Raw genomic sequence first — 25063 nt, forward strand, 5'->3', positions numbered from 1 at the left:
AAGTACTAACAAAATTGAACGTATTAGCATGTTAACATAAAGAATAAAAACAGACATCTTGAGAGACTCTGATAAACCCTTGCTGAGAACCCTTGCTGAGAACACAGACTCTGATAAACCCTTGCAGAGGGTCTCCAGTTCTTGCTTGGTTGGTGGAATCAGGTTGGAGAGACCCAAGAGCACTACAAGAGGGCAAGCTCCTGTCGGAGAATCGCTGCCACAAAGTTCTGGAAATCCAAGTTTTTATTGTTGTAGATTTCCTGCAGTTTAGAGATTGATGCTGCTATTTCTAATTCTTCAAGGTGACTAATAGGGTTTTGTGTAGGGTTTTTGCCCTTCACACTGTAGAAAGTTTTTTAATGTATTTTTTCAAATTATAAAATTAGTCCATGCTCACAGGAAAAAATTCAGTCAATTCAGTACAGAGGAGAAAAGTTGAGTTTATTATTCTCCACCCGGAAATAACCTCTTTGACCTTTTGGTTGTATCGCCCACGTTAACTCTCGCAGACTGAGTGTGTGTTTGCGTGCGTGTGGGCACACTCACCATCCGCGTCACCTTGTCCGTCTGGCCATGTGAGCACTTCCCAGTTTCTCTCTTTACCTCCTGTAGTTTTGTGCTGTGAGTGCTGACACTGAATTGGTACAGAGATGTTCGCAGTTACATGCTGATGGGCACAGCACCATTTTCCTCTCATAAAATGTGCTTTTTTTTTTTTTTTTTTTTTTTTGGTCTCGGCTGCCTTTTTGGCCTCAGTTCAACCATGTATTCTGTAAATTTCCTGTTCCCTTACATTTTTTGGCTGTTGTTTGCCTGATACAACCGTGTCAGCCTTTTATTGTCAGCCTTGCTGTGTCGTTTGCTGTGGACTTGTTTCTTACATGCGCCCAGTGGCCGACCTGGCGTGCTCAGCGCTCTTGGAGAGCGGCCCTGAAGTGCTCTGCGTGTGCCGTGCAGTTCCCTCTTCACCGTTAGCAGCGTTGTGATCAGTTTGGTTTTATACTTGAGAAAACTGAGGTACAGGGAATTTTTAAAACTTAGTACTGGAAGTTCCAGCCAGGACAATTAGGGGGAAAAAAAGAAATAAAAGGAATCCATATTGGAAAGGAAGAAGTGAAACTGTCTGCATTGTGTTGTCATGTGTTTGGAAACCTTTACTGAGGAATCTACCAAAAAAAAGAAGAAGGAAAGAAAACTGTTAGAACTGCTAAACAGCTCGACAGGGTCGCGGGATACGAGGCCAGCACACGAGGGTCAGTTGCGTTTCGTGCACTCACGGGGAGCAACCCCAAACGAAACTAAGGAAACAGTTCTGTTTACAGTGGCATCAAGAAAAGGATAAAATGCTCGGGAATGTGTTTAACAAGAGAAGCTCAAAACTTACACACTCCCTGGTAGCCAACTACTAATTTTTTGAAGGAGAAATCTGGAGTTTTATCCCATAAAGCAGAGTTTTGAAAAACCAATTAGTCATCTGGGGGGTTTGAATTAGATTTTTTATTTATAGAAAAAAAATTCCAAAGGGACTAACCCACAGAGGCCTTCTCTTTTCCATAATTACAAAAATAATTGCAGATTCGCAAGCATAATAAAATTCTAATTAGATACAATATGCCGATTTTTTCATTTATAGGGTCTAATCCTCCCTTTTGCATTGTCCATTCACTTTCTTATATTTTAACTTAAATCACAGTTGTAGAATATTTATATTGAATCCAGCTACAGAAACATTTTTGACTGTTTTACACATTGCATTTTTTTCTAAAACCTAAAGAACATAATATATGTAAAGTCATAAAAGAATTGAATCTTTGTTCAATTTGCATTTATATTTAATAAAGGGTTAAGGGAAAAGATGTGCTTTAGAGAACAAACATCACTCACCTCCGTTTGGGGCGGTGTTTACTGAAATGTCCTGAGCACGCACTAGCAGCTGTGCCTCGTGCTTCCAGCGGAGGGCCTTGGAGCGAGGCGCAAAGCTCAGCCGTGCAAGCCCGGGAGCTCCTGTTCGCCGTGCCCTGTTCAGGGCAGCCCAGAGCAGACACCTGTTAGGAGCTCCAAGGAAAATGTTGATTTGAAAAAACAAGACAAAACAAAAAGACTTGTGCACTGAAAACTATATTAAAAATGCTGAGAGAAATTAAGGAAGATCTAAATAAATCAGTGGAGAGACCGTCTGCGTGGAGCAGCAGACCTGCTGCTACTAAGGGGGTAACCCTCTCCAGCTGCTGTGCAGGCTTGCGGCGATCCCTGTCAGAATCCCAGCGGACTGTTTCAGGAGTTGACAGGCTGATTTCAAGATTTATATGGAAATGCAAGGGGCCTAGGACAGACAAAAACAATCCTGAGAAGGAAGAAAGTTGAGGACTTACACTCCCCCATTTCAAAAATGACTAAAATGCAACAGTAAGAAGGCAGTGTAGTGTGGTCCCGGCGCGAGGACGGTCGTGCGGTCAGCCCTTGTATCTGGGGCTCCGCCAGTCACAGACCGGGCAGTGTTCTTGATCCCCGGTTGAATCCACAGTTACATAACCTGCAGGCTCAGAAGGCTGAGCCCAGGGGACGTGAGCATCTGTGGATTTTGGTATCCGTGGCAGGACCCTGAGCCCGGTCTGCATGGAGACCAGGGACGCTGTACGGATCGGTGGAGTAGACCTGAGCGTCCAGAAATAAGTCCGCACGTGAAGTGGGGCCCCCACCTCACGCCGCCCTCAGGCCCTAACTGAGAGTGGATCGACGGCGTGTTAGAGGTGAAACTGTGACCCTCTTAGGAGAAAACCTGGGAGTGAGTCTTCACGACCTCGGGTTAGACGGTGGTTTCTCAGGCACGACACAAGCATCACAGGGGACAAGGAAAACAGCTGAAATGGGAAAAGCATTTGTGCGACAACACTACTAAGAAGGAGAATGAGAAAAATTTGCAAGTTATATATCTGGTAGGGAATTTGTACACAGAACATGTTCTTAAATGACTCGCACAGCACAATGAAGACACAAGTGAGCCTCGCGTCTGAGGCGTTGCCCGCGGGCACGTGGCCAGGAAGCTGGCCGGCGGGCCTCCCCACCACGTGGTCCTTTCCTCTGGACACCTGCTACCTTTCTTTTTCTGGGGCTCTGACATCTCTGCTTTGTGCCCCTGCATCCCAGGGGCAGTTGCTTTAATAACTATTTTGTAATTTTGTAGTGAAATTCTGGTCTTTTTAAAAATTTTTGTTTATTTTAATTTGGAGGGGGAGGTAATTAGGTTTACTTGTTTATTTATTTATTTTTAGAGGAGGTACTGGGGATTGAACTCAAGACCTCGTGCGTGCTAAGCACGTGCTCTGCCACTGAGCCATCCCCTCCCCCCAGTTTTGGTCTCAGTTTCATCTGCCAGGAGTGAGCGTTTTTCTCTAAGTGTTCATCTGAGATTGTTTTTTTTCTGTTTTCTTCCTCCTTTTATCTTGAATATCTGAATATTTGCAGCGATGGCTCTGTTTTGATCACCCCTCTTTGAAGCGGGTCAGTTGTTCATGGGTTGGCTGTTTTAAGGAGCCTTGTACGGGCAGCCTTGTTTCTGACCAGCGGCAGGGCGGTGGCCGTGGGTTTGCGGGGTCCTTCGCGGAGCCTTGCTGGGCCCGAGCGTGGCCCCATCTGCTGTGCGGCTCAGGGCCTGACCCGCCCATGCCTGGGCTCGGCCACGAGGCCTCTTCCGCTCACGTCTGCAAACGAGCAACGTGGGTTGCCCACCCCAAAACCATGCGGTGCCCCTTGCTGTAGGCCCAGGGTCCTGGAGGCTTTCCCTACTGACCTCTGACCTCTGTCACCCCTGCCCCCCCCCCGCTGCTGCTGCTGCTGGCCGCCCCCCACGCCTGGGCTGCCCCTCCGCCCGCCCCCCCCCCCCCCGCTACTGCTGGCCACCCCCCTACACCTGGGCCACACACCCCTGCCCCCCCGCTGTTGCTGCTGGCCGGCCCCCCCACGCCTGGGCCCCCTTACCCCACCCCCGCTGTTGCTGCTGGCCGGCCCCCCCACGCCTGGGCCCCCCCACCCCACCCCCGCTGCTGCTGCTGGCCGGCCCCCCATGCCTGGGACTCAGGGCTCAGCAGCTTCTGGTTCTGCTGAAATGGAGTTTACATTTTTATTTCTCATTTTCTGATTTTAAATGAGTCCAGCAAGACCCAGAGGAAATAGCAGCCACACTGTGTACTCCTCTGGGCCCCTCGCTGCCCCTCGTCTCCCTGCTGCCTTGCCACCTCCGTGTACTTTCCACACAGCTGACCATTCAGTTCCCCAGGCCTCCTGTCAAGGGTCAGTCTTGAGTTTTCTTTTTATTTCCCCTTTTTATTCTGTAGTTGCTGTCTTCCTTTTTTTTTTCCCAAAATCTCCGCGTTTTATGAATGTATAGACCTGTTCCGCTGACCTTTTTAACAAGTGGTTTTGGTGTAGGTTCAGGGTTGCCACATCCCTGCCCTCCAGGTCGGTGCCTGTGTTTTGGGAGTTTGGTGCTGAGTGTCTGGCCATCCCTGGTTGTCCAGGTGTTTTTGCAAACGAGGTTCCGGACTGACCCTGCTGCCCTTTTTAAAGGCCCAGTTTGATTTTGCAGGCAGGCTCCCTTCTGCAGGGCTGGGGGCGGGCAGTTCCCTTGTGGGTGTGAGTCTCATGGGCACACGTCAGGACAGGCAGGCCACCCAGAGCCCCCGCTGACGAGGAAGAGAGGGGTGTCACCTGGAGGCCGCTGCTCTCCTAGGCTCGCCGCCGAGCTCACCCCTGTGAGAGGCCGGGGCTGGAAGGAGAGCGGGCTGATGGCTCAGCTCCTAAACTCACCGGAAACGGCAGGTGCTTCTTTGGCTGCTGCGCGGGGACTCACACCACAGGGGGATGGGGCCCCGGGGCCTCGTTCACTCAGTGTCCTCTTCGAGGTGCCCTTGCCTGGTGTGAGGTGACTTGAGGGTCCTTCACCTTAACAGGGGCGCTTCACGTTTAACTCTTGTGTCTCACACCCGAAACCCCTCTCGGCCCCTCTTCCCGTGGGGAAACTCAGCACCGATGCTGCGTTCTTGGGCGGCCACCCCCTTCCCCAGCTGTGAGAGCTGCTGGGAGGCTGGCTTGCTTTCTTCTCCTGAGGAGCCTGGGGGCTCGAGTGGGGGACTCGCAAGAGAGAGGCACCCGCTTCATTCTTGCTCGTCCACGTCCCAGCCTCACCAGTCGTGCTCAGCTCCTGCTGCCGTCACGGTGCAGAGTTGTGCTGACAGTTTGCATTTGGACAGATTGCAGGAGGCTTCCTACCGATTTGCCTCTTTTCTCCCCAGCTTTAGAGCTGTCCCTTCTAGGCAGAAGACGTTAAGGCTGTGCACACCGTGGGGTTTTCCAGGGTCTGCACTGAGTTATTCAGGTCCAGTCAGGAGACAAAATACACCAGTCACTTGAACTGGGAAACGAATAGTGTAACTGTTAACTAGTAACGGGGATCAACCCCAGGGGCGGGGGGGACACTGAAGGAGACGGAACAGGGGTACAGTTGAGCCCCCCCGACACACCTGGAAGAGGCCACCCCCAGCCTGAGGACGTGGACGTGGCCAAGGTGCCGTTGGAGCAGGCGGGCGGGCAGGCAGGCAGGGGCCCAGGCAGAATCGCGGGGTAGCCCTGCTGGCCTCCTGCGTGCTCCTGGCCAGAAGCACACCTGCTGAGGAAAGCCCAAAGCCCAGGGCCGGGGACAGAAGTCCTTTCTTCCCGTGGGATCCCCCAGCTGGGCAGAGAAGTGTCTTCAGGTCCTGCCCCAGGGTCACAAAGTAAGGAGAGGAAGGGTGGGTTTGGGTGGACTGGGGACAGGGAGGCAGTAACTGGTAACCAGCTCCCCCCCTTACTAACAGGCTCACGTTTGGGGAGCTCGGGTTGAGCTGTTTCCTCGAGGAGTTTAAGAGCAGCCCTTGCAGAAGGAGGTGGGGTGCCAGAGCGCCCACTGAGGCCTGAGCTGACCGCATGCCCACGTCCTGAGGCGGAGATGGGCCCTTTCCCAGGAGGACGGAGCGCGGGAGCACAGCTCTCCCTCCAGGGCGCAGAGTCCCTTCCCGGGCAAGCGGGAGGAGCAGCCGCATCTTTATGCTTCAGATTTAACACGGCAGCTGTGGCTGTCGGTGCAGCTGGGAGCAGACCTCTTGACACAGTGCTTAAGACGTGAGAGCCTCCGCCTTCGCCGGGCGCCAGAGCGAGGACGAAGCGCCTGTCAGAAACGTTGGTGACCTTTCAGAGAGCTTGGAATGAATGTCCCTGCAGTTTTCCTGCCAGCGCGCAAGACTGTTTCCACACACAGCTCAGAGCTACGGGGGAGCCCGGCAGCAGACAGGAGAGGCCTGAGCGACGCAGCCAGCAGTGGAGGCCGCAGTCCCGTCGCGGGAGTGGGCGTCCAGAGAGATGTAGGAGACGGATGTAATTCGACAGAGGAACTCGTAAAGGGGCACGTGAAACAAACCAGTCGAAGGACCAAATCAGGCTTTTTCAAGGAGAATTTTCCCACACTGCAGAGACGAAGAATAGAGAAGCGCTTTGTCCGCTGTTGCCATCCAGACGAGGTCTGTAATGGTACTTCTGTCGATGCGAGTTGTTAACAATATGCTTTATGTCTAAGCTTGGGGGAGTCAACCGCAGCTCCGTGACCGAGTGGAAAAATGGAGATGCTCAACAAGGAGTTTGAGTTTAAACCTACATTGTGATTATTAGCTGTTCCTGGTGCTGCTTCCCCTCCAGCCCAGAGCTGGAAACGTGGTTCCAACTTGGGTTGTGCGGCCGGTTTGCCTCGCTGTGTGGTTGACGGCACCAGCAGCGAGGCCCTCGCGGCCCGGGCAGCGTCCCCTCCCGTCTGGCGTCTGCCGCCGTGGGTGCGTACTGCGGGCTCTCCGGTCTGGCTGGCAGGGAATGTCTGCATTTTTAGGAACAGAAGGTAGACTTCAGGTGTAGAAGATGAGAGGTTGGAAGTGGACGTGTGACAGATACAAGGGACAGAGCAGAGCTGGGACCTTCGTGAGCTCCGGTCCTGGTCACCGAGCTCTTGTAAAAAATTAAGAGGAACAAACCTATGGAAAATTATGTTGCCAAGTGATGTTGGAAAGTACTCTGAACATTCACCATAGGAATGATGGTGAGTTTCCTGTGTTCACGTGCGTGTTCACGGGAGGACGGAGTCCTCGAGCACTGCCGGGCCCGTCCGCTTCCTTTCTCCTTCCCGGCCGATGAAACCACCTCCTCTTCCCAGGCACTTCTGGAGAAGAGATTTTGCACCCGTGGTGAGCGCAGAGCCCTCTGGTGTCCGCCCTCTGTGCACGGCCACAAGGTGTTCGTGTGAGGACGACCCTGTCGTGTGTGCAGACGAGGCCTCAGGCCCGTCATGAGCCAGGCGTCCTGCAGGGCAGCTGCCATGCTTTATTTCATCACAGTCCTAGGAATCCCTTTCAGGGTAGGAATGGTATTTATTTTTCAAATGAGGAAAACCCAGGCTCAGCACACCCAGCAGGTGGGAAGCCCAGATCCCAGCTCTGAGTCTGTGCTCTTACGGCCTGTGGCAAAGCTTGCTCCTTGTGATAAAACCAAGGAGCCGGAAGGTTCCTGGAGAAAATGCCCGGCTTCTCCTCCGCTTTGAGCGGAGAGCGACCAGGCACGGTCAGGTGCCCATCTGTGCTGTTTGGGGTGCTCGGGCCGCATGCCAGAACCGGCTTGCAGTTCGTCCTCTTGACCATCAGTGCTTCCTGGTGTTTGGCTGGAATCCAAGCTGCTGACTGACTGTCTCCTCCAGCTTCGTCTTCTTTAGGTTTGGAAAATAAGCGGTCAGCATCTTCCTAAAGCTCTTTACGTGCTCGAGAGCCATACGTGTCTGTCACTGAGGGCCGGAGGTCCTGAGGGCAGCCGGGAGTGGCCCGGAGCTCCCCCTGGCCGGAGAGCCTTCCCCGCGTGCGGCCTGCGTGGCGGCGGCCCCGCCTCCTGACAGGCTGCGCTGGGCTGGCCTTCAGCACTTCAGTCGTAACGGAAGGCTTCTGCCCAGTTGTTGGGTGGCTCGTTTGTTCTGGGACAGACGTCTGAGTGCCTGTCACGCCAACAACCCTGTGGGCCAGAGAGCCTCTGAAGTTCTTTATAATTTAAGTATCAGGAACCCCTCGTGTTTTGTCCTGGAGGAGAACGCATTCTGATGAAAGTCCCTCCCTGTGTGGTGAGTTGTTAATTATTGAGCAAAATTCAAATATGGTTTCTGCTCTCCCAAAACAGACAATCCAAGAAATCCCCCTTTCTCCTGTGTTGAGCACTTTGTACAGCGATCTGTTTGTAGCCTCTGCTGGGCTGCACACGCTGGGCATCGTGCTCACATGGATCAGCGTCTTGCTCTCCAGGGGTCTGTGTCTGCAGGGGGGGCTGCTTCAGGTGAGTCGAGTAGAGTCTGCCATGGGGCCCAGCTCCGGACTGACCTGCCTGGCTGTGTTCTGTTCTGGTGACTGTTTTAAAAGGGGCCTTGACAAACTGGGTTGTGCCTGGAGGAGACTGACTAAGGCAGGTAGAAGTTGGAAAGACATTTTGGCCAAAGATAGGAATTCTTTTCGGGCAGAATTGTCCAGTGATGGACCCAAGTGCCTCGTGACCCTGGGAGATTCTGCAGAAGGGGCTGGTGTGAAAGGTGGAAGGTTGGCCCCATGAGCTCCCTAGGGCTGTCTCACCTCTTCCTTCCCTGTGACGACTTCCTTCCTGTGGCACAGCTTACACAGCACGGCACGCAGCCCTTGATGTGCAGCGTGGTGAGTTTTACGTATGTGTGCACCATGCCCTCCCGCTCAGGTACCCCCCCCCCAAGTAGCCATGAGCGGTTTGCCGGGCCCAGACTTCGCTGTGACCGGCCGTATGCGTGCACGCCGGCAGCTGTCAGGGTGGTCGCATGGCGACGGTTTCGTTGTGGGCTGTGTCCTCTCGCACACACAAACCGTGTGTTATTTACCCATCCCGTCTGACACTTCAGCTCTTCTTGTCAGTTTCGCCTACTGTAAATAAGCTGTGCGAACATTCTGGAGCGTGTCTTTCGGTGCACGTGACAGGATTTCTGCTGAGTGGTTACCAGGACTGGACTGGACTGGCTGGGTCATGGGTGCGTGTGCGTGTGGCTGCGGTGGGTGTCGTCAACCCCCCGGGAGACCGGGCAGATTTACTGTCCCACCAGCTACATACAGACCTGCAGTTGCCCCACCTGCTTGCTGACGGTCGGCATCGCCCTTTTGTGCGTGGCCTCCTGGAGGGTCTGGTTTACTGTGTGTTTCCCTGGTGCCGTCCTGCACAGCTTTCCCCGGCTTGCTGGCCGTTTAGTTGTCCTCGTCGGTGAAGGGCCCACACAGGTGCTTCTGCCTGTTTGTCCTTGATTGGATTGTCTGCCTTTCCCGGATGAGCTGTGGATCTCTAAGTGTGTCGGCTTCATGGCCTTCGTTGAACTTTCGTGTTGCAAATACTTTCTAGTCTGTGACTTGCCTTTTCCCAGTCTTAACAGTGTCTTCTGATGGACAGATGTTTGTGATTTTCAGGTAGCGTCACTGTATGCATTGTTCTTTTGTGGTTCGAGCTTTCTTTGTCCTGTTTGAGGCACACTTGCCCACCCCAAGCTCTGTTGGTTTACCTTTCTGTTATTTGTGTTGAATTAATACTTGTGTGTGGTGTGAGGTAGGGGTCAGTGTTTACTTTTTTCATATGGATGTTTACTTCCGTCAGTCCCATTTGTTGACAAGACCATCCTTCCTGTACTGAATTACAGTAGAGTCTTTGCTGTAAATCAGATGACTGTGGGGGGGGGGTCTGTTTCCACACTCGCTTGCTTGTGTTCACGGTCTGTTTTTGCACCAATATCATAGTATCTTAGTTAACTATAATTTTGTAAGTCTTGGCACCTGGAAGTGTAAGTCCTCAGCCTTGTCCTTCTTTAATGCTGCTTTGCGCTGGAGTCTTTGGGGTTTGTGTCGTATTTGAGTCTGTCAGGTTCCGCAGACACAGCTGCTGGGATTTCAGCCTGCAGCTCACCTGGGAGAACTGACGTCTTACGTGGAGAGCATACCAGGTGCATAGACTGGGAGAAGAACCTCCCTCCCTACATTTAGGTCTTTAGCTTTTCTGGGCAACGTTTTATGGTTTTCAACATAGCAGGCTTACAGATCTTTCCATTTATTCCAGGGTATTTTATTTTCTTTGTTACTGTAAGTGTAATTTTTTAGATTTCACTTTCTAGTTGTTTTAGTAGTTTATAGAAATGAATTTGCTTTTTGTGTATTGACTTTGGATACTGTGACTTTGCTAAATACGTTTACTGATTCTAACAGTTTATGTTTAGATTCTTTTGTTTTCAGCTGCTAAGATTCTGTATTTTTTAATTTTCTTAACTTTTTATTTTGAAGTAATTTCAAGTTTACAGAAGAGTTGCAAAATAGTGCAAAGAATCTTTTTCCTCAATTATTTGAGAGTGAGTTGCCAACACTGTGCCTCAGCACCCTTCCGCTTCAAGTAGATTTCCCACAAACCCTCCCCCCATCAGGACAGTCCACGACACTAACACGGACCCTGGTCCCACTGGTGCCCTTTGTGCCAGAGGACTTCGTCAGGTCTTTCCTCTCTGGTCCTCAGTGTGCGACGTATGACCTTGATGCTGCTGAAATCACAGCAGTTACCTTGCACCTGAGCCTCAGGGTGACTTTGTTGTCCTTGTGGCTGGATTCCGGCCGTGCGCTTTTGGCAGGGTGTTACAGACTGAGTGTGTGTCCCCCAAAATTCACACATTGAAACCTAGCCCACTGTGACTCTGTGAAGGGAGGAGCCCTCGGGAACGGGATCAGTGCCCAAGAGACCCCAGGGAACTCCCTTGTCCCGACCTCTCGGGGAAGGGCAGGCGGCTGTGGCCCTCCGTGACCCTCCCCATCGCTGCTCTGGCATCTTCTCTGGGCTGCTGTCTCGGCTGACTTTACCCACTCCGCCCCACCCCCCTTCACTAAGGGGGGACCCCTGACCCCACCTGGGTTCTAACATCTGCATCTCGTGTACAGTCCCCTCCCCCACCCATACTCAGCCTTGAGAATTTGTTTTAATTACATAAACTTAGAAAATAGGTTATTACATGTTCATGATACAAATTTCAAAACACATAAAGGATGTGCGGTCCTGTGGTTCAGTTCTCTGGAACCAGCCGGCAGCCCTGGTTACGGCGGCCCCTCCAGAGCGTGCATTCCCGACGGCGCTCTCCTGCATATTTACACACTTTATTCCCGCACGGAGGCGGCAGGCGCGCGTTTGCGCCCCCAGCTGTTTCCTCTTCACATTCATCCTGGAGCTCTTTCCACTTCAGAGTGTAGAGAGCAGCCCTGGTCTAACTGCTCGAGTGTCCTGCCGCGGGAGGCGCTGCGGTCCACCCCCATCCTGGGCCGTAAATGGCGGGGGTGTTTGATTGTTTGCTGTTGCACACATTATGGTAACGAGTGCTGTTCCATGTGCGTGGTTTTGCATCTGTGACATACTTCTAGAAGTGAAATTTGTCAGAGAATGGTGTGGACGTTTGAATGCCAGTAGGTGGTCCCAACCTGGCCCCCACGGAGACAGTGGGGGTCTGCGCCCCCAGCCCACGCGGGAAGCCCTGTGCCCTGCGCCCCCCACCCTGCGGGCTCGGGGCTCCCTGAGTTCTGTCTGTGCGGGAGACGAAGAGTGGGGCCTCGGTGTGGCTTTGGCTGCGGACCCCTCACCGTGGCGCGGTGAGCTGCTCCTGGGCCTCTGAACGCCCTTTAGGGCTGGCTTCTGTGAGCAGCCTGTTCTTTTCCTGTTCGGGTGCAGTTTGATGTGTTTTAAAGGTATTAGCCCTTTGTGGTGTGAGCTGTAAAATGCTGCCCCCCCGTCTGTCTCTGAAGAAGTCTTTCGACTTCACAGTGTTTCTTTCAGACGTTTTGGGGCCGTTCAGTCTCTGGAGCCTCCCGTGATGGCTTTCAGCTGCCCTAGTGACCTGAGATGGCTTTCTCCCCACCGTGTAAATAACAGGTTTCTCTCACTGCAGTGCATTGATGAGTAGATGCTCTGTGTTCAGATATTTTATTCATCTTGGAGTTACTGTGTGGGGTAAGGGTGCAACCTTACGTTTTCCAGGTGGATACCCAACAATGTTTATTGAGTAATCTGTTTTCCTTCCACAGATTGATTTGAAGTGTCGCTGTTACCCGACACGCCGCTGCTTTATGTATCTGGGTGCATTTCTTCACCTCCTGCTCTGTTCCACTGGTGTGTCTGCAGACACATACGGGCCCAGGTGCACTTCTGATGGCTTTTCAACAGTTTGATTCCAGATTGTAACTTTGTTCAACGTCTTTCTAGTCAGAATTTTTCATTTTTCTTTAACCGAATCTGTCAGTCTTGCCTTTGCACTGTGCTTTAGGAAGACTTCACTTACCCCAGGATTATAGAAACACTCTTCCACTGTTTTACTCTGCTCTGTAGTCCACTGGAATTTATTTTTGTGAACAGTGTGAGCCAGGAGAGCTGGCTGCCCCTCACTCGTGCAGTCTGGGCCCTTCTCACGCGTGTGAAAACCACCACGTGCTGAATCACTCCCTGGAATCTTATGCACACGCGGGCTGTGAGACTCGCCTTTTTAGTGAATATCAGGATTGTTGGAAAAAATGTTTACTGAGACCGAAGTTGTTACAAAGAGGTGTGACTAAAGACACACTGAGAGTGTAAAACGGAGGAGCTTCCAGCTTTATTTCAGCATCAGTCTCTGAGCAGGAAGAGCCTCAGTTTCCTTTATTCGCTTTGTGACCACTTGTGAATCTTACTAGCTGGGAAATGGAAGCAAGAAGTTAGATGTAATAAAGTTCACGTGTGGGAAGTGGCTCTGTGCCGCCGTGGCCTAGGCCTTCGCGGTTCAGCGTCATCCCCCCCACCGTGCTTTCTCTCCCCGGTCTCTCCACAGCCCAGGTGCGGCGGGCAGGCGCTGCTGACGCACGTGTGGAGACGCCTGAGCCTGATCGAGTGTGACTACTTCGGGCTGGAGTTTCAGAGCACGCAGGCCCACTGGGTAGGTGCTGTGGGGTTGTTCCTGGGAGCGGGCGTAGGTTGTAGCGGGTCCCGGCGCTCCCATGGCGCAGAGACCTCCGAGGCCCTGCTGCAGCCGTGCCACAGGTGTCTCATAATCAGAGCCGTGCCACGGAGACGCTTTACGTACACTTGCCTTTTCTCTAAGCCTGAGTTTACATCCTCCCTGGAGGTTTTCAGTCTACCAGCCCACGTGCCAAGGAAGTCCTTTCTTCGTAAGTTATAAAAGCAACCTCTGGTGCACCCTGTGTGATGATCACGTCAGTGGATTTTGAGCAGTTTTACTAAACTGGTTCTGCCTCATTTGACTCAATAGATGAACCTGAAAAGTGGGGAGCCGTGAGGTTTGTGGGTGGAACTGTTTTAAAGAAGCCAGATCAGCTCTTTGGTTCAGAAAGCGTGTCAGCACCACAGAGCTCGGTCCAGCCTCTCCCGCGGGGCCCGCACGTCAGCCTGCTCTGTGTGCAGGCAGCGTGCACCGAGGGTGCCCGATGTTGGCTTGGTCCTAACATACACCCACCCGCCGCCCCCCCACACACACACACACAGTCCTCGGTACTGCTGTGCGCATGGCTGGCCCTGCGACACTGCGCGGCAGTTTGCAGCGCGTCCACACCCCCCCACCAAGCACGCATTGCCCTCCCGTGTCTCATCTGGACACGTGTGTGCGCAAGAGTGAAGGCCCAAATGTTCCTGCCCTGAGTCTCTCAATTGTAAATCTTTTTGTGTTGTATATTGTACTTATTAAATAGAGAAATAATTTAATGGGTTTGATATCTTTTCTTAAATCCTCTTTAGATTTGGCTGGAACCCATGAAACCCATCGTTAGGCAAATACGAAGTAAGTCCTTCTTTAACTCTTTGAAGTTCTGTTCAGTTAAGATGCTTTGTTAAGATGGTCGTTGTCACCTGTCTGGGGAGCAGTGAAGTCATCCCCCTGTTCAGGTTAAACTGCGAGAAGTGGAGGGGGGCGGGGCAGCGCCTCAGCTCAGTCCCAGCTTACTCGCCTCTCATTTGGAAACGAGGACACGCTGGATGTTGCTTCTCACCTTGTTTGTGCAAAAGTGAGTGTGCAGGTCCTGGGTTACGGAAGGACACATGGGATGAAGGCTCTAGCTGTCTGGCCTCGCCTGTGACTTTGTTAGTATAGCTGAGGAGGGAGGACGTGTGCAAGGAGCTTTTTGCTGATAAGTAACTAAGGCCCGTTTAGCCAAACAGCCCTCTTCTTTTGGCGAAGGTGCCTGGCTGTGTCGTTAGAGGACATCAGTAAAGCAGAGTACTCAGACGAGCTGATGTCTTGTGCCCCCCTTTGCAGGGATCGGGTGGCCCTGGCTCAGCGCGGCGGTGGCAGCAGCCTCGCCCTCTCAGCGGAGCGCATAGGGTTCCCAATAGTGGTTTTTAAAATTACTGCTACTTACAGTGCAGACCCCTTAGCTTCTTTAATCCTGAAATACAAGCAGGAATGTATTTTAAGATTTTAATGTGTAGTTTTCTGCTTGTTTTTAGGGTTTCTTTTATCAGCCTCTGCTTAATGTAAAAGTTCTTAAATTTTTGTTTGATGTTTGTGACTAATACTTAAGACTGATAACTTCATGCCTAGGAAATTTCTTAATGTCATCTTACTTGAGAAGATGTGCTTTGCAATGCCTTTGAGAGCGCTGGCTCAGTTCCACCAGGATATGCAGAAAGACAGCAAATACAGATTTTGACCTTATCTGTGTTGTTTCAATTTTTTTTAAATAGGGCCAAAGAATACAGTGCTTCGCCTGGCAGTGAAATTTTTCCCACCTGATCCGGGTCAGTTGCAAGAAGAATACACACGGTAAGGAGCATCCTGAGCTCACCTGTGTGCCCACAGCACCTGCACTCCAGGTGAGCTCACCTGTGTCGCCCGCAGCACCTACATTCCAGGTGAGCTCACCTGCGTGCCCGCATTACCTGCACTCCAGGTGCGCTCACCTGTGTCGCCCACAGCACCAGCACTCCAGGTGCTTGGGAGTCACTTATCCAAAGAAGGCGCCTAGTGTCCACGCCAAACTGTAACCACCGGACGTGTCACAGCTAAAGGAAGCATTTTGCCATTAACGCGGACAAACACAAATGCAAACAGGACTTGGAAGGAAGGTTGCGGTGCAAGTTTGAGGATAAACATGGGGCGTTAGGGTAGCACTGAGCTCACACTGCCCAGATGAGTGTGGATTTTGCCTGTGCAGGAGGTTCATAGGAATTTCACCCACACCTTTACTTTCCATCAACAAAGTACACGGAATTGGGAGCAGCGCCAAGTGGGAGCATCCTGGTGAGCATCTGGGGCGGGAGCGTCGTCGGTGGCCTCTCCCGTGCCGCTATTCTGAACCCACAGGTGGTTCTTTGGGTAAATGACTGGAGGACAGTGTTTGCAGTGGTTTTGCCTGGGCAGTGAGATTATGGAAGTGTTTCTCTTTGTGTTCTACGTATCGATTTTATCATGAAGAATAAAAGCCTAAGATGAACTCGAGACCCAGAGTCAGACGTAAGCTGTCAGAGCCGTGAGGATGCAGTGGGAGCACCAGCTCTTCGGCTTCCTGGCCAAACCCAGTCCACGGCCGAGTCCCACAGGCCTCTCGACTTCTCCCAGAGGGTCTCTGCTCGTCATTTCAACATCACAGAACTGCGGGCTCAGCGGCAGGGGGACGCAGGGCCCGCGCTGCTCCAGCCTCATGTTTGCAGCTGAGACGCTGAACCCCAAGTACTTCAGGGTATCTTCATGAGTGAGCACAGGACTTACCTCATAGTCCATTAAATACCTGACACTTACCCAGAAGTCCCTCTTAAGGGAACCGCATTTAAATAGATACCCCTAGACGGTGACGAGCAGCATGAGGGCCACCTGATTCAGGGCGCCGGGTCCCAGCCGTGAGTATGCAGAAGGCCTCTTTTTTTTTTAAATTAAAAAAAAACTACACATTTCTGGTAAAAGAAGAGAAACTTTAAAGCCACGTAGAGAGTCAGCGTCCTCGCCCCTGCCCCCCTGTGAGGTAGCAACGCTTAGGGGGTCTTCTAGATGAGTTCTCAGCAACACGCGAGTAGACATCGGGCTTTAAAAAGTTCTTATTTCACAAGCCAGTATCAGACTATACGCGCAGAGCTGCGGGCTGACTTCTTCACCCACACGCCCAGAGCGTTGCCGTGGAGTCTCTCTGTTAGTGTGTGTGGCTGCGACCGGATTGATTTAACCAGTCTCCTAGTCACGCATATGCAGATTATTTCCCGTTTTTATCTGTTCTAATGCTACAAATACAGATCTGTGTCCACGAGTCTGTATGACTCAAAGTACTTCTGTAGGGAACGTCCATCAAGTGGGTTTGCCTGGGTCAGAGGATGCGCACATTTCAGCTTTAAGGGCGTGCAGGAGACACTGACAGCTCGCCCGAGAGCGCGAGCCCCACAGGGCAGGGGGACCCCTTCACCGGCGAGTCTCCAGCCCGAGAACAGCACCGAGCATGACGTGTGCTCAGTTAGCGTTTGTTGACCGAATAAATGAACAAGTGAAAGTTTTCAAGGCACCCTGTCTGTCTCACTCCCACGAGGTGCTCTCCCACCAGGAGCGCTGTTTCTTAGCTCCTAGCCAGTTACTACCGTTATTATTATTATTATGCCTTAAAATTCCACAGCCACGTTTTAGGCTGTGTCTCTGCTGCTCCAGACCCAGTCGAGGGGCAGTTGTGTGTGTGTGTGTGTGTGACGGAGGCTGCACGAGTTTGTGAGCTTCCCCCGAAGGTGTGTCCGCAGACAGCCTAGTGGGTGGGCTGGCGCACATCCGGCTCTGGGCGCCAGGCTCCTGGCCCTGCCCTTGCTCCCCGTCTGCTCCAGGGCCACCCAGGGCTGCGTGTCGTGTGAAGTGCGTGCAGCCTTCGGAGCTGATCCCTGTTCTGAACTTCCTTTTAGATACTTGTTTGCCCTGCAGCTGAAGAGAGACCTGCTGGAGGAGCGTCTGACCTGCACGGACAGCACGGCTGCCTTGCTCACGTCCCACCTCCTGCAGTGTGAGCGCCTCCCCCGGGGCCGAGGTGGGGGTGGGAGGGTGTCCTGCCCAGTCCATTAACCAGCGCAGAGGACGGGCGGCCGGATGTGCGTGTTTCCCTGACAAGCCGAGGGGCGACTTCCCCACCTAGGAAGTGGACACGCTCTGAAGGCTCACTGGTGCCTGCAGACCTCCAGGCTAGGAGCCAGGCTGTCCCACGACTCAGCCCTCCAGGAGCGAGGTGAATGTCCCAGCCCCTCTGTGACGAGTTAGGCATCCGTCCCTGAAGGACAAGGAAAACCCTTGAGTGTGTCACACAGAGAGAGGCAGCCCAGAGGTGTGTCAAGAATGACAGTTCTTTCAAACCTTGAGGAGGAGAAACCTTGAGGATGAGGCTGAGAAACAGGCGTGAGTCGGGCCAGGGCTGTCTGGAGCCTTCCCAGCGGGACAGAAGGAAGGAGGTGGCCACTGCCCCTGGACCTGCCGAGCCGGCTTCCCAGCAGGGAGCTGCTGTTTCTGAAGTTGAACACGGGAAGTGTGTGTAGGGAGTTGGCGGATTTCAGGAACCTGTGACAATACGGGTTAACTTGCAGCCAGCTTGGTCCTCGCCCTGACACGGCTTCCCCACACGGCGGGCTGTGTCGGAGGCTGGCCGTCCTGCTCTGTGGGGCGGCTCCTCTCAGCGGCATGAAGTGGCTTAGTTACCGCCTGTGTGGCCTGAGGTCTGCGCAGGGAGACAGGTGCCTTTTCAGCGCAAGCCCGTTTGGCAGGGCCACTTGTCGAGGGCTTGTGTGCAGCTTAGTTATGTTACAGTAACTCGTCCCTCCGCAGTTTTCACCTGGGAAGTGTGTGCTTAGATCAAGGGGCATCACGGAGACATGACAGCCAGCACAGGGAGTGGCTCTGATCCGGGGCCGGGCTGTGCGGGTCGCAGCCGGCGGCGGCTGGCGGGCGAGAAGGGGCCTGAGGCTCCGAGCAGCGCAGATGGTGGGGTGGGCCTGTCCTTGTTCGCGCGGTGGCCAGAGGGGGCGGGAGTCCTGTTTTGTGGGAAACACTTGCTAAAGTGTGGCGCCATGCATGCAAGTTCCCTGTGAGTTTGAGGTGGCCACAAAACAGAAGTGTATCGCGTAAGATCACTGGGCTTCAACTACTATTTTTAAAACCTGTAGCCTTGAAGTGCATGAAATCAGAAAGAGACATTGTTCCTCAAGGATTTGAGAGACCCTGAAGGAAAAAACGGTTTAAAATACATTCTCCTGAAACAAAATAAAGGGCATTATCCTGCTCACAAGTGCCTGGAGAGAACTTACAGACCCAATGTGGTTAAAACACAGCCTCAGCGCCCACCTCCCTGGGGTCTCGCCAGCAAGACTCGCGAACAGACCTCTCCGCCTCCCCAGCCCCGCCTTCGAGGCTGTGAAATCCGGGGCAGGTAGAGCCGAGTTGTGTTTGTGTAAGGGATACGTTGTTTTGCTACAGGTTTAGGATAGTTTTTCCTACTTTTAATCGATGTGTCTGCACGTACAAGTGCCCGTATCTTTGCTTAAAAGTTAAAACTGCTGTTTCCTCCTGTCTCAGCGGAGATCGGAGACTACGACGAAGAGCTGGACCGGGCACACCTGAGAGCCCACGAGTACCTGCCGGGGCAGGAGCGCGCCCTGGAGAAGATCCTGGCGCTGCACCGCGAGCACGCGTGAGTGGGCTCTGCGTCCTTTGCCACCAGGCTTCTGCGCGACTCCCACTCACTCCCTGGGAGGCGCGGTCTCGGCGGGGCCCGGGGAGTGTGGTGTCCGAGGAGCGTTCCGAGTGTCCCATCTAGACCCCGCTGACCAGCCGAGCGGGGGGGCCCCCCCCCAGGGCAAGCCTGAGCCACCTGCCTGTCCCTGGGGAGACGGTCACCTGGGTGGGATTTGTGCCTGGAGTGGGGATGGGACACATGGAGCTGGGGTACAGCCTGCACTGGGGAGGGTCCCTCCAGGGCAGCAGGTGAGATTACCTGGGGGGGTGGGCAGAGGGCGGAGCCCCACACCCACCCCTTTTGGGCTAACCCTTGGAGGACGTGTAGGGGAGGGGCACCCACGGACGCCATGAGCAGTGAGCAGCCAGAGGAGGGAGGAGAGCCGGGGTGGGGGTGCCGCGGACACCAAGGGCGAGTGCTTCAGCCCACAGTTCCCGGGGGGTATGGAAGGAAGCGTGTCTGGGGGCTCCTGAGTGACCATGCAGCTCACGTGCTCAGAAGGTGAGGTCAGGGAAGGGTGACCGGTCTGCACAGTTACACTGAGAGCCTGCCCATGGGGGCAGCAAGGCTCCAGGCCTGCGAGACGGCTCAGCGCCGGAGCGTGCGCCTGGTCGTGTGCACGTGCGTGTGTGCGTCTGTCTGTCTGTCTGTCTTAAGGCGGCTGCTCACAAAGCTCTGGCCAGCCTGGAGCTGGCGGAGAAGCCGGGTGACGACGCTGGGAGGCAGAGCCCCGTGGAGGCGCCTGCTCTGGGCTCAGATCCGGCTGCCGGCTCGTCTGCCGCCACCCTCAGAAATCTGCTGCACATCTTTATCTCTTCTAATTACTCTTTGTGTAGCTGGTTAAAGGACAGTGTCGTACCTTCATTCTAATCACGACAGACTTCTTCCATAGTTTATAGTTTTCTTCCCTGACCCGGTGGGAACGCCCTCACAATCACCAAGTGAGACGCTATTTTCCTTGACTTTGACCGTATTTCTGTCGGACCTTCGAGGTTGCAGAAGAAGATGTGAAAGCTGGCGTTTTAATTCCTTCAGGATGCTACGACAGAACGCCGTGGGCTGAGTGGCTTCTAAATGACAGAAACTCGTTTCTCACAGTTCTGGAGGCTGGAGCCCAAGGTCAAGGCACCGGCAGGTCTGGGCCTGGTGAGGAGGGCCCGCTTCCTGGTTTGTGGACAGCTGCCTTCCCGCTGCGTCCTCCCCAGGCGGGAGGGGTGAGGGGCACCAGCCCCCTCATGAGGGCACCACCTCCAAGTACCATCACCTTGGGGGGCGAGGCTTCAGCAGCTGAACTTTGGGGAAAAACATTGAGTCCATAACGTTCAGCCCTTGTCCCTCCAAATTTCGTTCCTTCTCACGGACAGAAGGCATTCATTCCACCCCAGCAACCACAGATACAGCCCGTTCCGGCATCAGCTCTGAAGCCTGGACAGCAGACATGTGGAAGGATGTACTGGGCTCCTGGGCTGGGAGAGGCAGTATTGTTAAAAGGAACACACCACCCGAGGAGGTCTGTGTATTCAGTGCAGTCCCTGTCAGAATACAGTGGTGTTTTTCACGGAACTAGAGCACATAATTCTAAAATTTGTGGGGAAACATGGAAGACCCCAAATAGCCAAAACAGTCTTGAGAAAGGACACAGCAGGAGGTGTCACTGTCCCTGATTTGAAACTGAACTACTAGCCCCAGTCATCAGAGCCTGGGACTGGCACAGAAAGGCACACGGGTCAGTGCACCCACACGTGACGTGGTCAGTGAATCCACGGCAGAGGAGGCAAGATGACACGATGGGGGGAGGGTGTAGTCCTGGGTTCGATCCCCAGAACCTCCTCTAAAAATAAATAAATAAACCAAAGTAACTACCCCCCTCCCCCCAGAAAAAATAAAAAAAGAAATGCGACGTGGAGAAGACAGCCTCTTTAGTAACTGGCGCCGGGAGACTGGGCAGCTCGGCACAGAAGGGCCAAACCGGACAACTGTCCACACCACCTGCAGAATGAGCTCCAAACAGACGGAAGCCCCGAGGCCGCAAAGCCCCCAGAGGACAGCACAGGGCTCGGCAGCACGGCTGTCCCGGGGCGGCGCGGGCTGGAACTGGGCAAGTCCGCTTACACACGGGCTGTTTCCATAGTAAACAGCACACGCTCCCTGGCCCAAGGGGGGCTGAGCTCTCAGGCGCAGAACCACAGGTGCAGAGGGCCGACTGTGAGTTACGTGCAAGGGGTCAGTGCCCCTGACCCGTGACTTGTTCATGGGTCAGCTGTATTTTGTTAACTCTGTCTCGTCAAGCCAGGGAAGCAAAAGCAAAAATGAATAGGTTTACATCAAATTAGAAAGCTTTTGCTCAGCAAAGGAAGCCACCAACAGAATGAAAAGGCAGCCTGTTGAACGGGCGCCCACGTTCACAAGTGACGCGTCTGATAAGGGTTAGTGTCCAAAATGTGCAAAGAACTCATATGACTCCACATCAAAGAAAGCAACTCGATTGAAAAATGGGCAGAGGCTCTGAATAGACATCTTTCTAAAGAAGATACACAGAAGCCGACAGACACAGGAACAGACAGTCCGCGTCGCTGATGATCAGGAAATGCAGACCAGAACCCTGAGGCATCACCTCACACCTGTCAGAACGGCCCTTCTCAGAAAGACAGCAAGTCACAAGTGCTGGCGAGGACGTGGGGAAGAGGGACCCTTGTGCGCTGCTGGAGGGGGTGTAAACTGGTGCCGCCACTGGAAGACTGCGTGGAGGGCCCTCAGAAAATTGAAGCAGAGCTACCACGTGGTCCCGCAGCTCCGCTCCTGGGTATTAATCTGAAGAAAACAAAACACTGATTTGAAAAGACGCGTGCACCCCAGCGCTCGTAGTAGCGCTGTGTGCAGTCGCAGAGACATGGCAGCGACTGAGCGCCCACCTCAGACGGGTGGGGGAGGTGTGGTGCGCACAGTGCAGCCGTCACCTTGCTGATGACGTACTGGAGTGTGAGGTGATAGGTGTCTGTCAGCCGCAAAGGGTGGACGCTGGGAATGGCCTAACCCCAGCACTCGTGTTACTTCTTACAGATCTCAAAACTCGGGCGTTCAGAGGTAAGGAGAGGGAAGAGCAGTTCGTGAAAAACCCCGCAGACGGGGGTCGGGCTGGCCGCGCAGTGCTCACCGCCACGTGTGTAAAGCCAGTTCTGATGGTTTTTTTCATTTTCATAATTTCGTTTTTATAGAAGTATCTTCTAATGGTTGCAGTTGTACATTATGAAAACAGCTTTTCTTTTATGGAGGTGTAGTCGGTTTACAATGCTGTGTCAGTTTCTGGCGTACAGCACAATCTTTCAGTCATACGTGAACGTACATATATTCATTTTCATATTCTTTTTCCCCATGAGCTACTACAACACCTTGTATGTATTTCGTTGTGCTGTACAGTATGAACTTGTTTTTCTATTCTATATATTCCTGTCAGTATCTACAAACCTCAAACTCCCAGTCTATCCCTTCCCACTCCCCTCCCCACCGGCAACCACAAGTCTGTATTCTATGTCTGTGAGTCTGTTTCTGTTTTATATATAAGTTCATTTGTTGTCTTGCTTTTTTTTTTAGATTCCACGTATGAGCGATCTCATATGGTATTTTTCTTTCTCTTTCTGGCTTCCTTCACTTAGAATGACAGTCTCCAGGTCCATCCATGTTGCTGCAAACGGCATTATTTTATTCTTTTTTTACAGCTGAGTAGTATCCCATTATATAAATACACCACAATGGTGTCTTTATCCAGTCATCTGTCGACAGACGTTTAGGTTGTTTCCATGTCTTGGCTGTTGTAAATAGTGCTTCTAGGAACACTGGGGCACAGGTATCTTTCTGAAGTAGATCTTTCCGTCTGGTTATATGCCCAGGAGTGGGGGAAACACCTTTTTAAAGTATTGAAATGGGTTGAGTGAGATACTCGTGTTGTGGACGCTGCTTCCACTGTGTGCAGTGTTTGCTCGTGACTTTTGTCAGTGCGAGGGCAGGAGCATGAGGCTGAGCACCTGAGGCGGCAGAGGAAGCACTCGCCCCACTAGGAGGCGCGCTGCGGGGGGCGGGTGGCAGCCGGCTCTGGCCTGTGTGCGCGGTGTGCCGCCCGGGGTGGGCTGGTGACCACACGGCGAGCGACCCACCGGCTGAGGGCCTGAGCCTACTTGATCGGTCTGCTCCGCTGCTCTGTCGGGTCACATCCGCTTGCCCCGTGACGGCCTCAGCTTGTTCAGAGGTTGTGTTCAGTGCTGTGACCATGCTGTCCTTTATTACAGGGGCCAGACACCTGCTGAGTCGGATTTCCAGGTGCTTGAAATTGCCCGAAAGTTGGAAATGTACGGCATCAGGTTTCACACGGCCTCTGACCGGGAGGGGGCCCAGATTAAGCTGGCCGTCTCCCACACGGGCGTCCTCGTCTTCCAGGTAGGGGGCCTGGGGGGTGGTTTCCTCACGTTGGGAAGTCTGTTCTGAGGAACAGATCTTGGACGTATCCTCTGATCCGCCCTCTTGCCCAGCAGAGAAGTCATTTTCTCGTCCCGTCCTCACCGTCACATCCGCCGTTCCTTGTAAGCGGGGCTCCGGCTCCTCCGGGGGCAGTGTCCACAGCCGGGTGTGGAGCTGCTGCCCTGAGAGGTCCCACCACGGCCCAGTCACCATGCACATGCTCAGAGAGGACAGACTGGGAAACGCAGAGGGCGTTGGCGTGTGTGGCGGTCAGGGTGGGCTCCTGTGACGTGTGCGGGTGGTTTTGGGAGGTGAACAGGTACGGAAATGACTGCGGGGCTTTGTCTGCAGGGAGGTGCGTGTGTGCCGGGCTCTCTGGCGTGAGGAGCTGGGAGCCCTCCACCCGGAGGTCCAGGCCCTCCTGGAGCTGCCTGGGCATTGGCCCCTGAGCCCTGCACCCAGCTGAGTGGGGCCGTGGAGGCAGTCTGGTCTCAGCGTCCAGGAACCTGCTTCTCAGCCCTTCCCTCTGAGGCCCGCCTTCCCCGCCAGCCCCTGGAACAGCGGGTCTGACGCAGGCCTCCCTGACCAAGGATACTTGATTTCTTTTTCTTTTCCCTTCTTTTTTTTAATCTTCCCATCAAATTTCAATTTCCTATTAGGAAAAAAAATTGATTTTGCATTTAGAATGTTAATTGTGTTTCATCCTAAGTGTGACATACACACGGTAGCCAGGCCGCTTGGTAGTGGCCAGGGCGCCCACGCCTGCTCCCCCGGGGGTAGTTCCTTCACTGCACAGAGGGCAGAATCACACCCCTCGGAGTCCAGAGAAGAACAAGTAACTTGTACCCAGAAGGCACTGTGAAAGCAAGGGATCAGAGACTTGAAATTAAAGATGCAGATTGAATTCGCTTCTGTTCTCTCAAAATTCCCGCCAGAATGACACTGAAGGAGTGTTTTTAAGTCGACGTCAGTGAGAACAAAAGAACGGAAAAGGAACCACAGAGAACCGGGCATGTCAGCAAAGTGTGGGAGCTGGAAACGGGTGGCTGGCAGGACCCGAGGGCGGCCGGGTCGTGTCCCCGAGCCGGGCTGACACACGGCAGTGCCATCGCCTGGAAGAGGCGCCGTTGCTCGGCGGGTGGAGATGTGGTGCTCACGGAAGAGGGGTCGAGGGAGAGCCCGGACTCAGGCGGTGGGGCCGCTCGGCCCCGTGGAGCCAGCTGACTGCGCCCCAGAAAGTCTGAGCGATTCGGCAGGGTCCCCGTGGGTGCTGACAGTGGGGCGCCCCTCGGGGACGGGCCCTGGTCCCCCCGGCCCACAGTGCCTGCCACCTCTCTTAAAGCCTTTCAACGCAAAACACTTTCAAATGGACCGAAAAGCGGTGAAAACTAGGAAAGCACACAGGGCCCCCCGTGCTTGTCACCCAGGCTCGCCCGTCACCACCCCCACCCAGAGGCACATGCTCTCACTCCCTGTGCCTCAGCACACGCACGCACACGTGCACACGCACACAGCGCCTTCTGAAGCGTTTGGGGGTAAGACGCACCCATCAGGGCCCCCCACCCCAAGAACTTTGTGCTTCCTGAGGGTCTGGGCAGCGAGTTGTCGTGGACACAGCTCTTCCGTCTGCCGTGCGAGCTGGTCCCCGTCTTGCAGCTGTCCGGTGACGCCCGTGTGGTGCTCGTGCCCTCCAGGGCGGCGCGGGTCTAGCAGCAGGCGCGGTGTTCAGCGGCCATCCCTGTGGTCACCTGTAATCTGGAACACTTCTTTTTTCTTCGTCCTTTATGACGACGGTGCTGAAAGTTGTTCCT

The 25063-nt window shown here is 53.6% G+C and overlaps 1 protein-coding gene across 8 annotated transcripts in view; it reads left to right on the forward strand.

Annotated features, from left to right (window-relative positions):
* The window catches only part of FARP2 (FERM, ARH/RhoGEF and pleckstrin domain protein 2), an 81732-nt gene that overhangs the window by 23352 nt on the left and 33317 nt on the right, over window positions 1-25063 (forward strand). For 7 of the 8 annotated variants that reach the window (XM_074364738.1, XM_074364742.1, XM_074364740.1 and 4 more), the window contains exons 3-8: window positions 12938-13042; window positions 13858-13900; window positions 14803-14881; window positions 16987-17084; window positions 18641-18755; window positions 23084-23231. In XM_074364738.1, the coding sequence (XP_074220839.1) occupies window positions 12938-13042; window positions 13858-13900; window positions 14803-14881; window positions 16987-17084; window positions 18641-18755; window positions 23084-23231 (588 nt within the window). Of the gene's footprint in view, window positions 1-12161; window positions 12275-12937; window positions 13043-13857; window positions 13901-14802; window positions 14882-16986; window positions 17085-18640; window positions 18756-23083; window positions 23232-25063 lie in introns of all 8 variants that reach the window. The other variant, XM_074364745.1, reaches the window with a different exon arrangement.

Source organism: Camelus bactrianus, chromosome 5 (assembly GCF_048773025.1).
Source record: "Camelus bactrianus isolate YW-2024 breed Bactrian camel chromosome 5, ASM4877302v1, whole genome shotgun sequence".
NCBI classification, from domain to species: Eukaryota; Metazoa; Chordata; class Mammalia; order Artiodactyla; family Camelidae; genus Camelus; species Camelus bactrianus.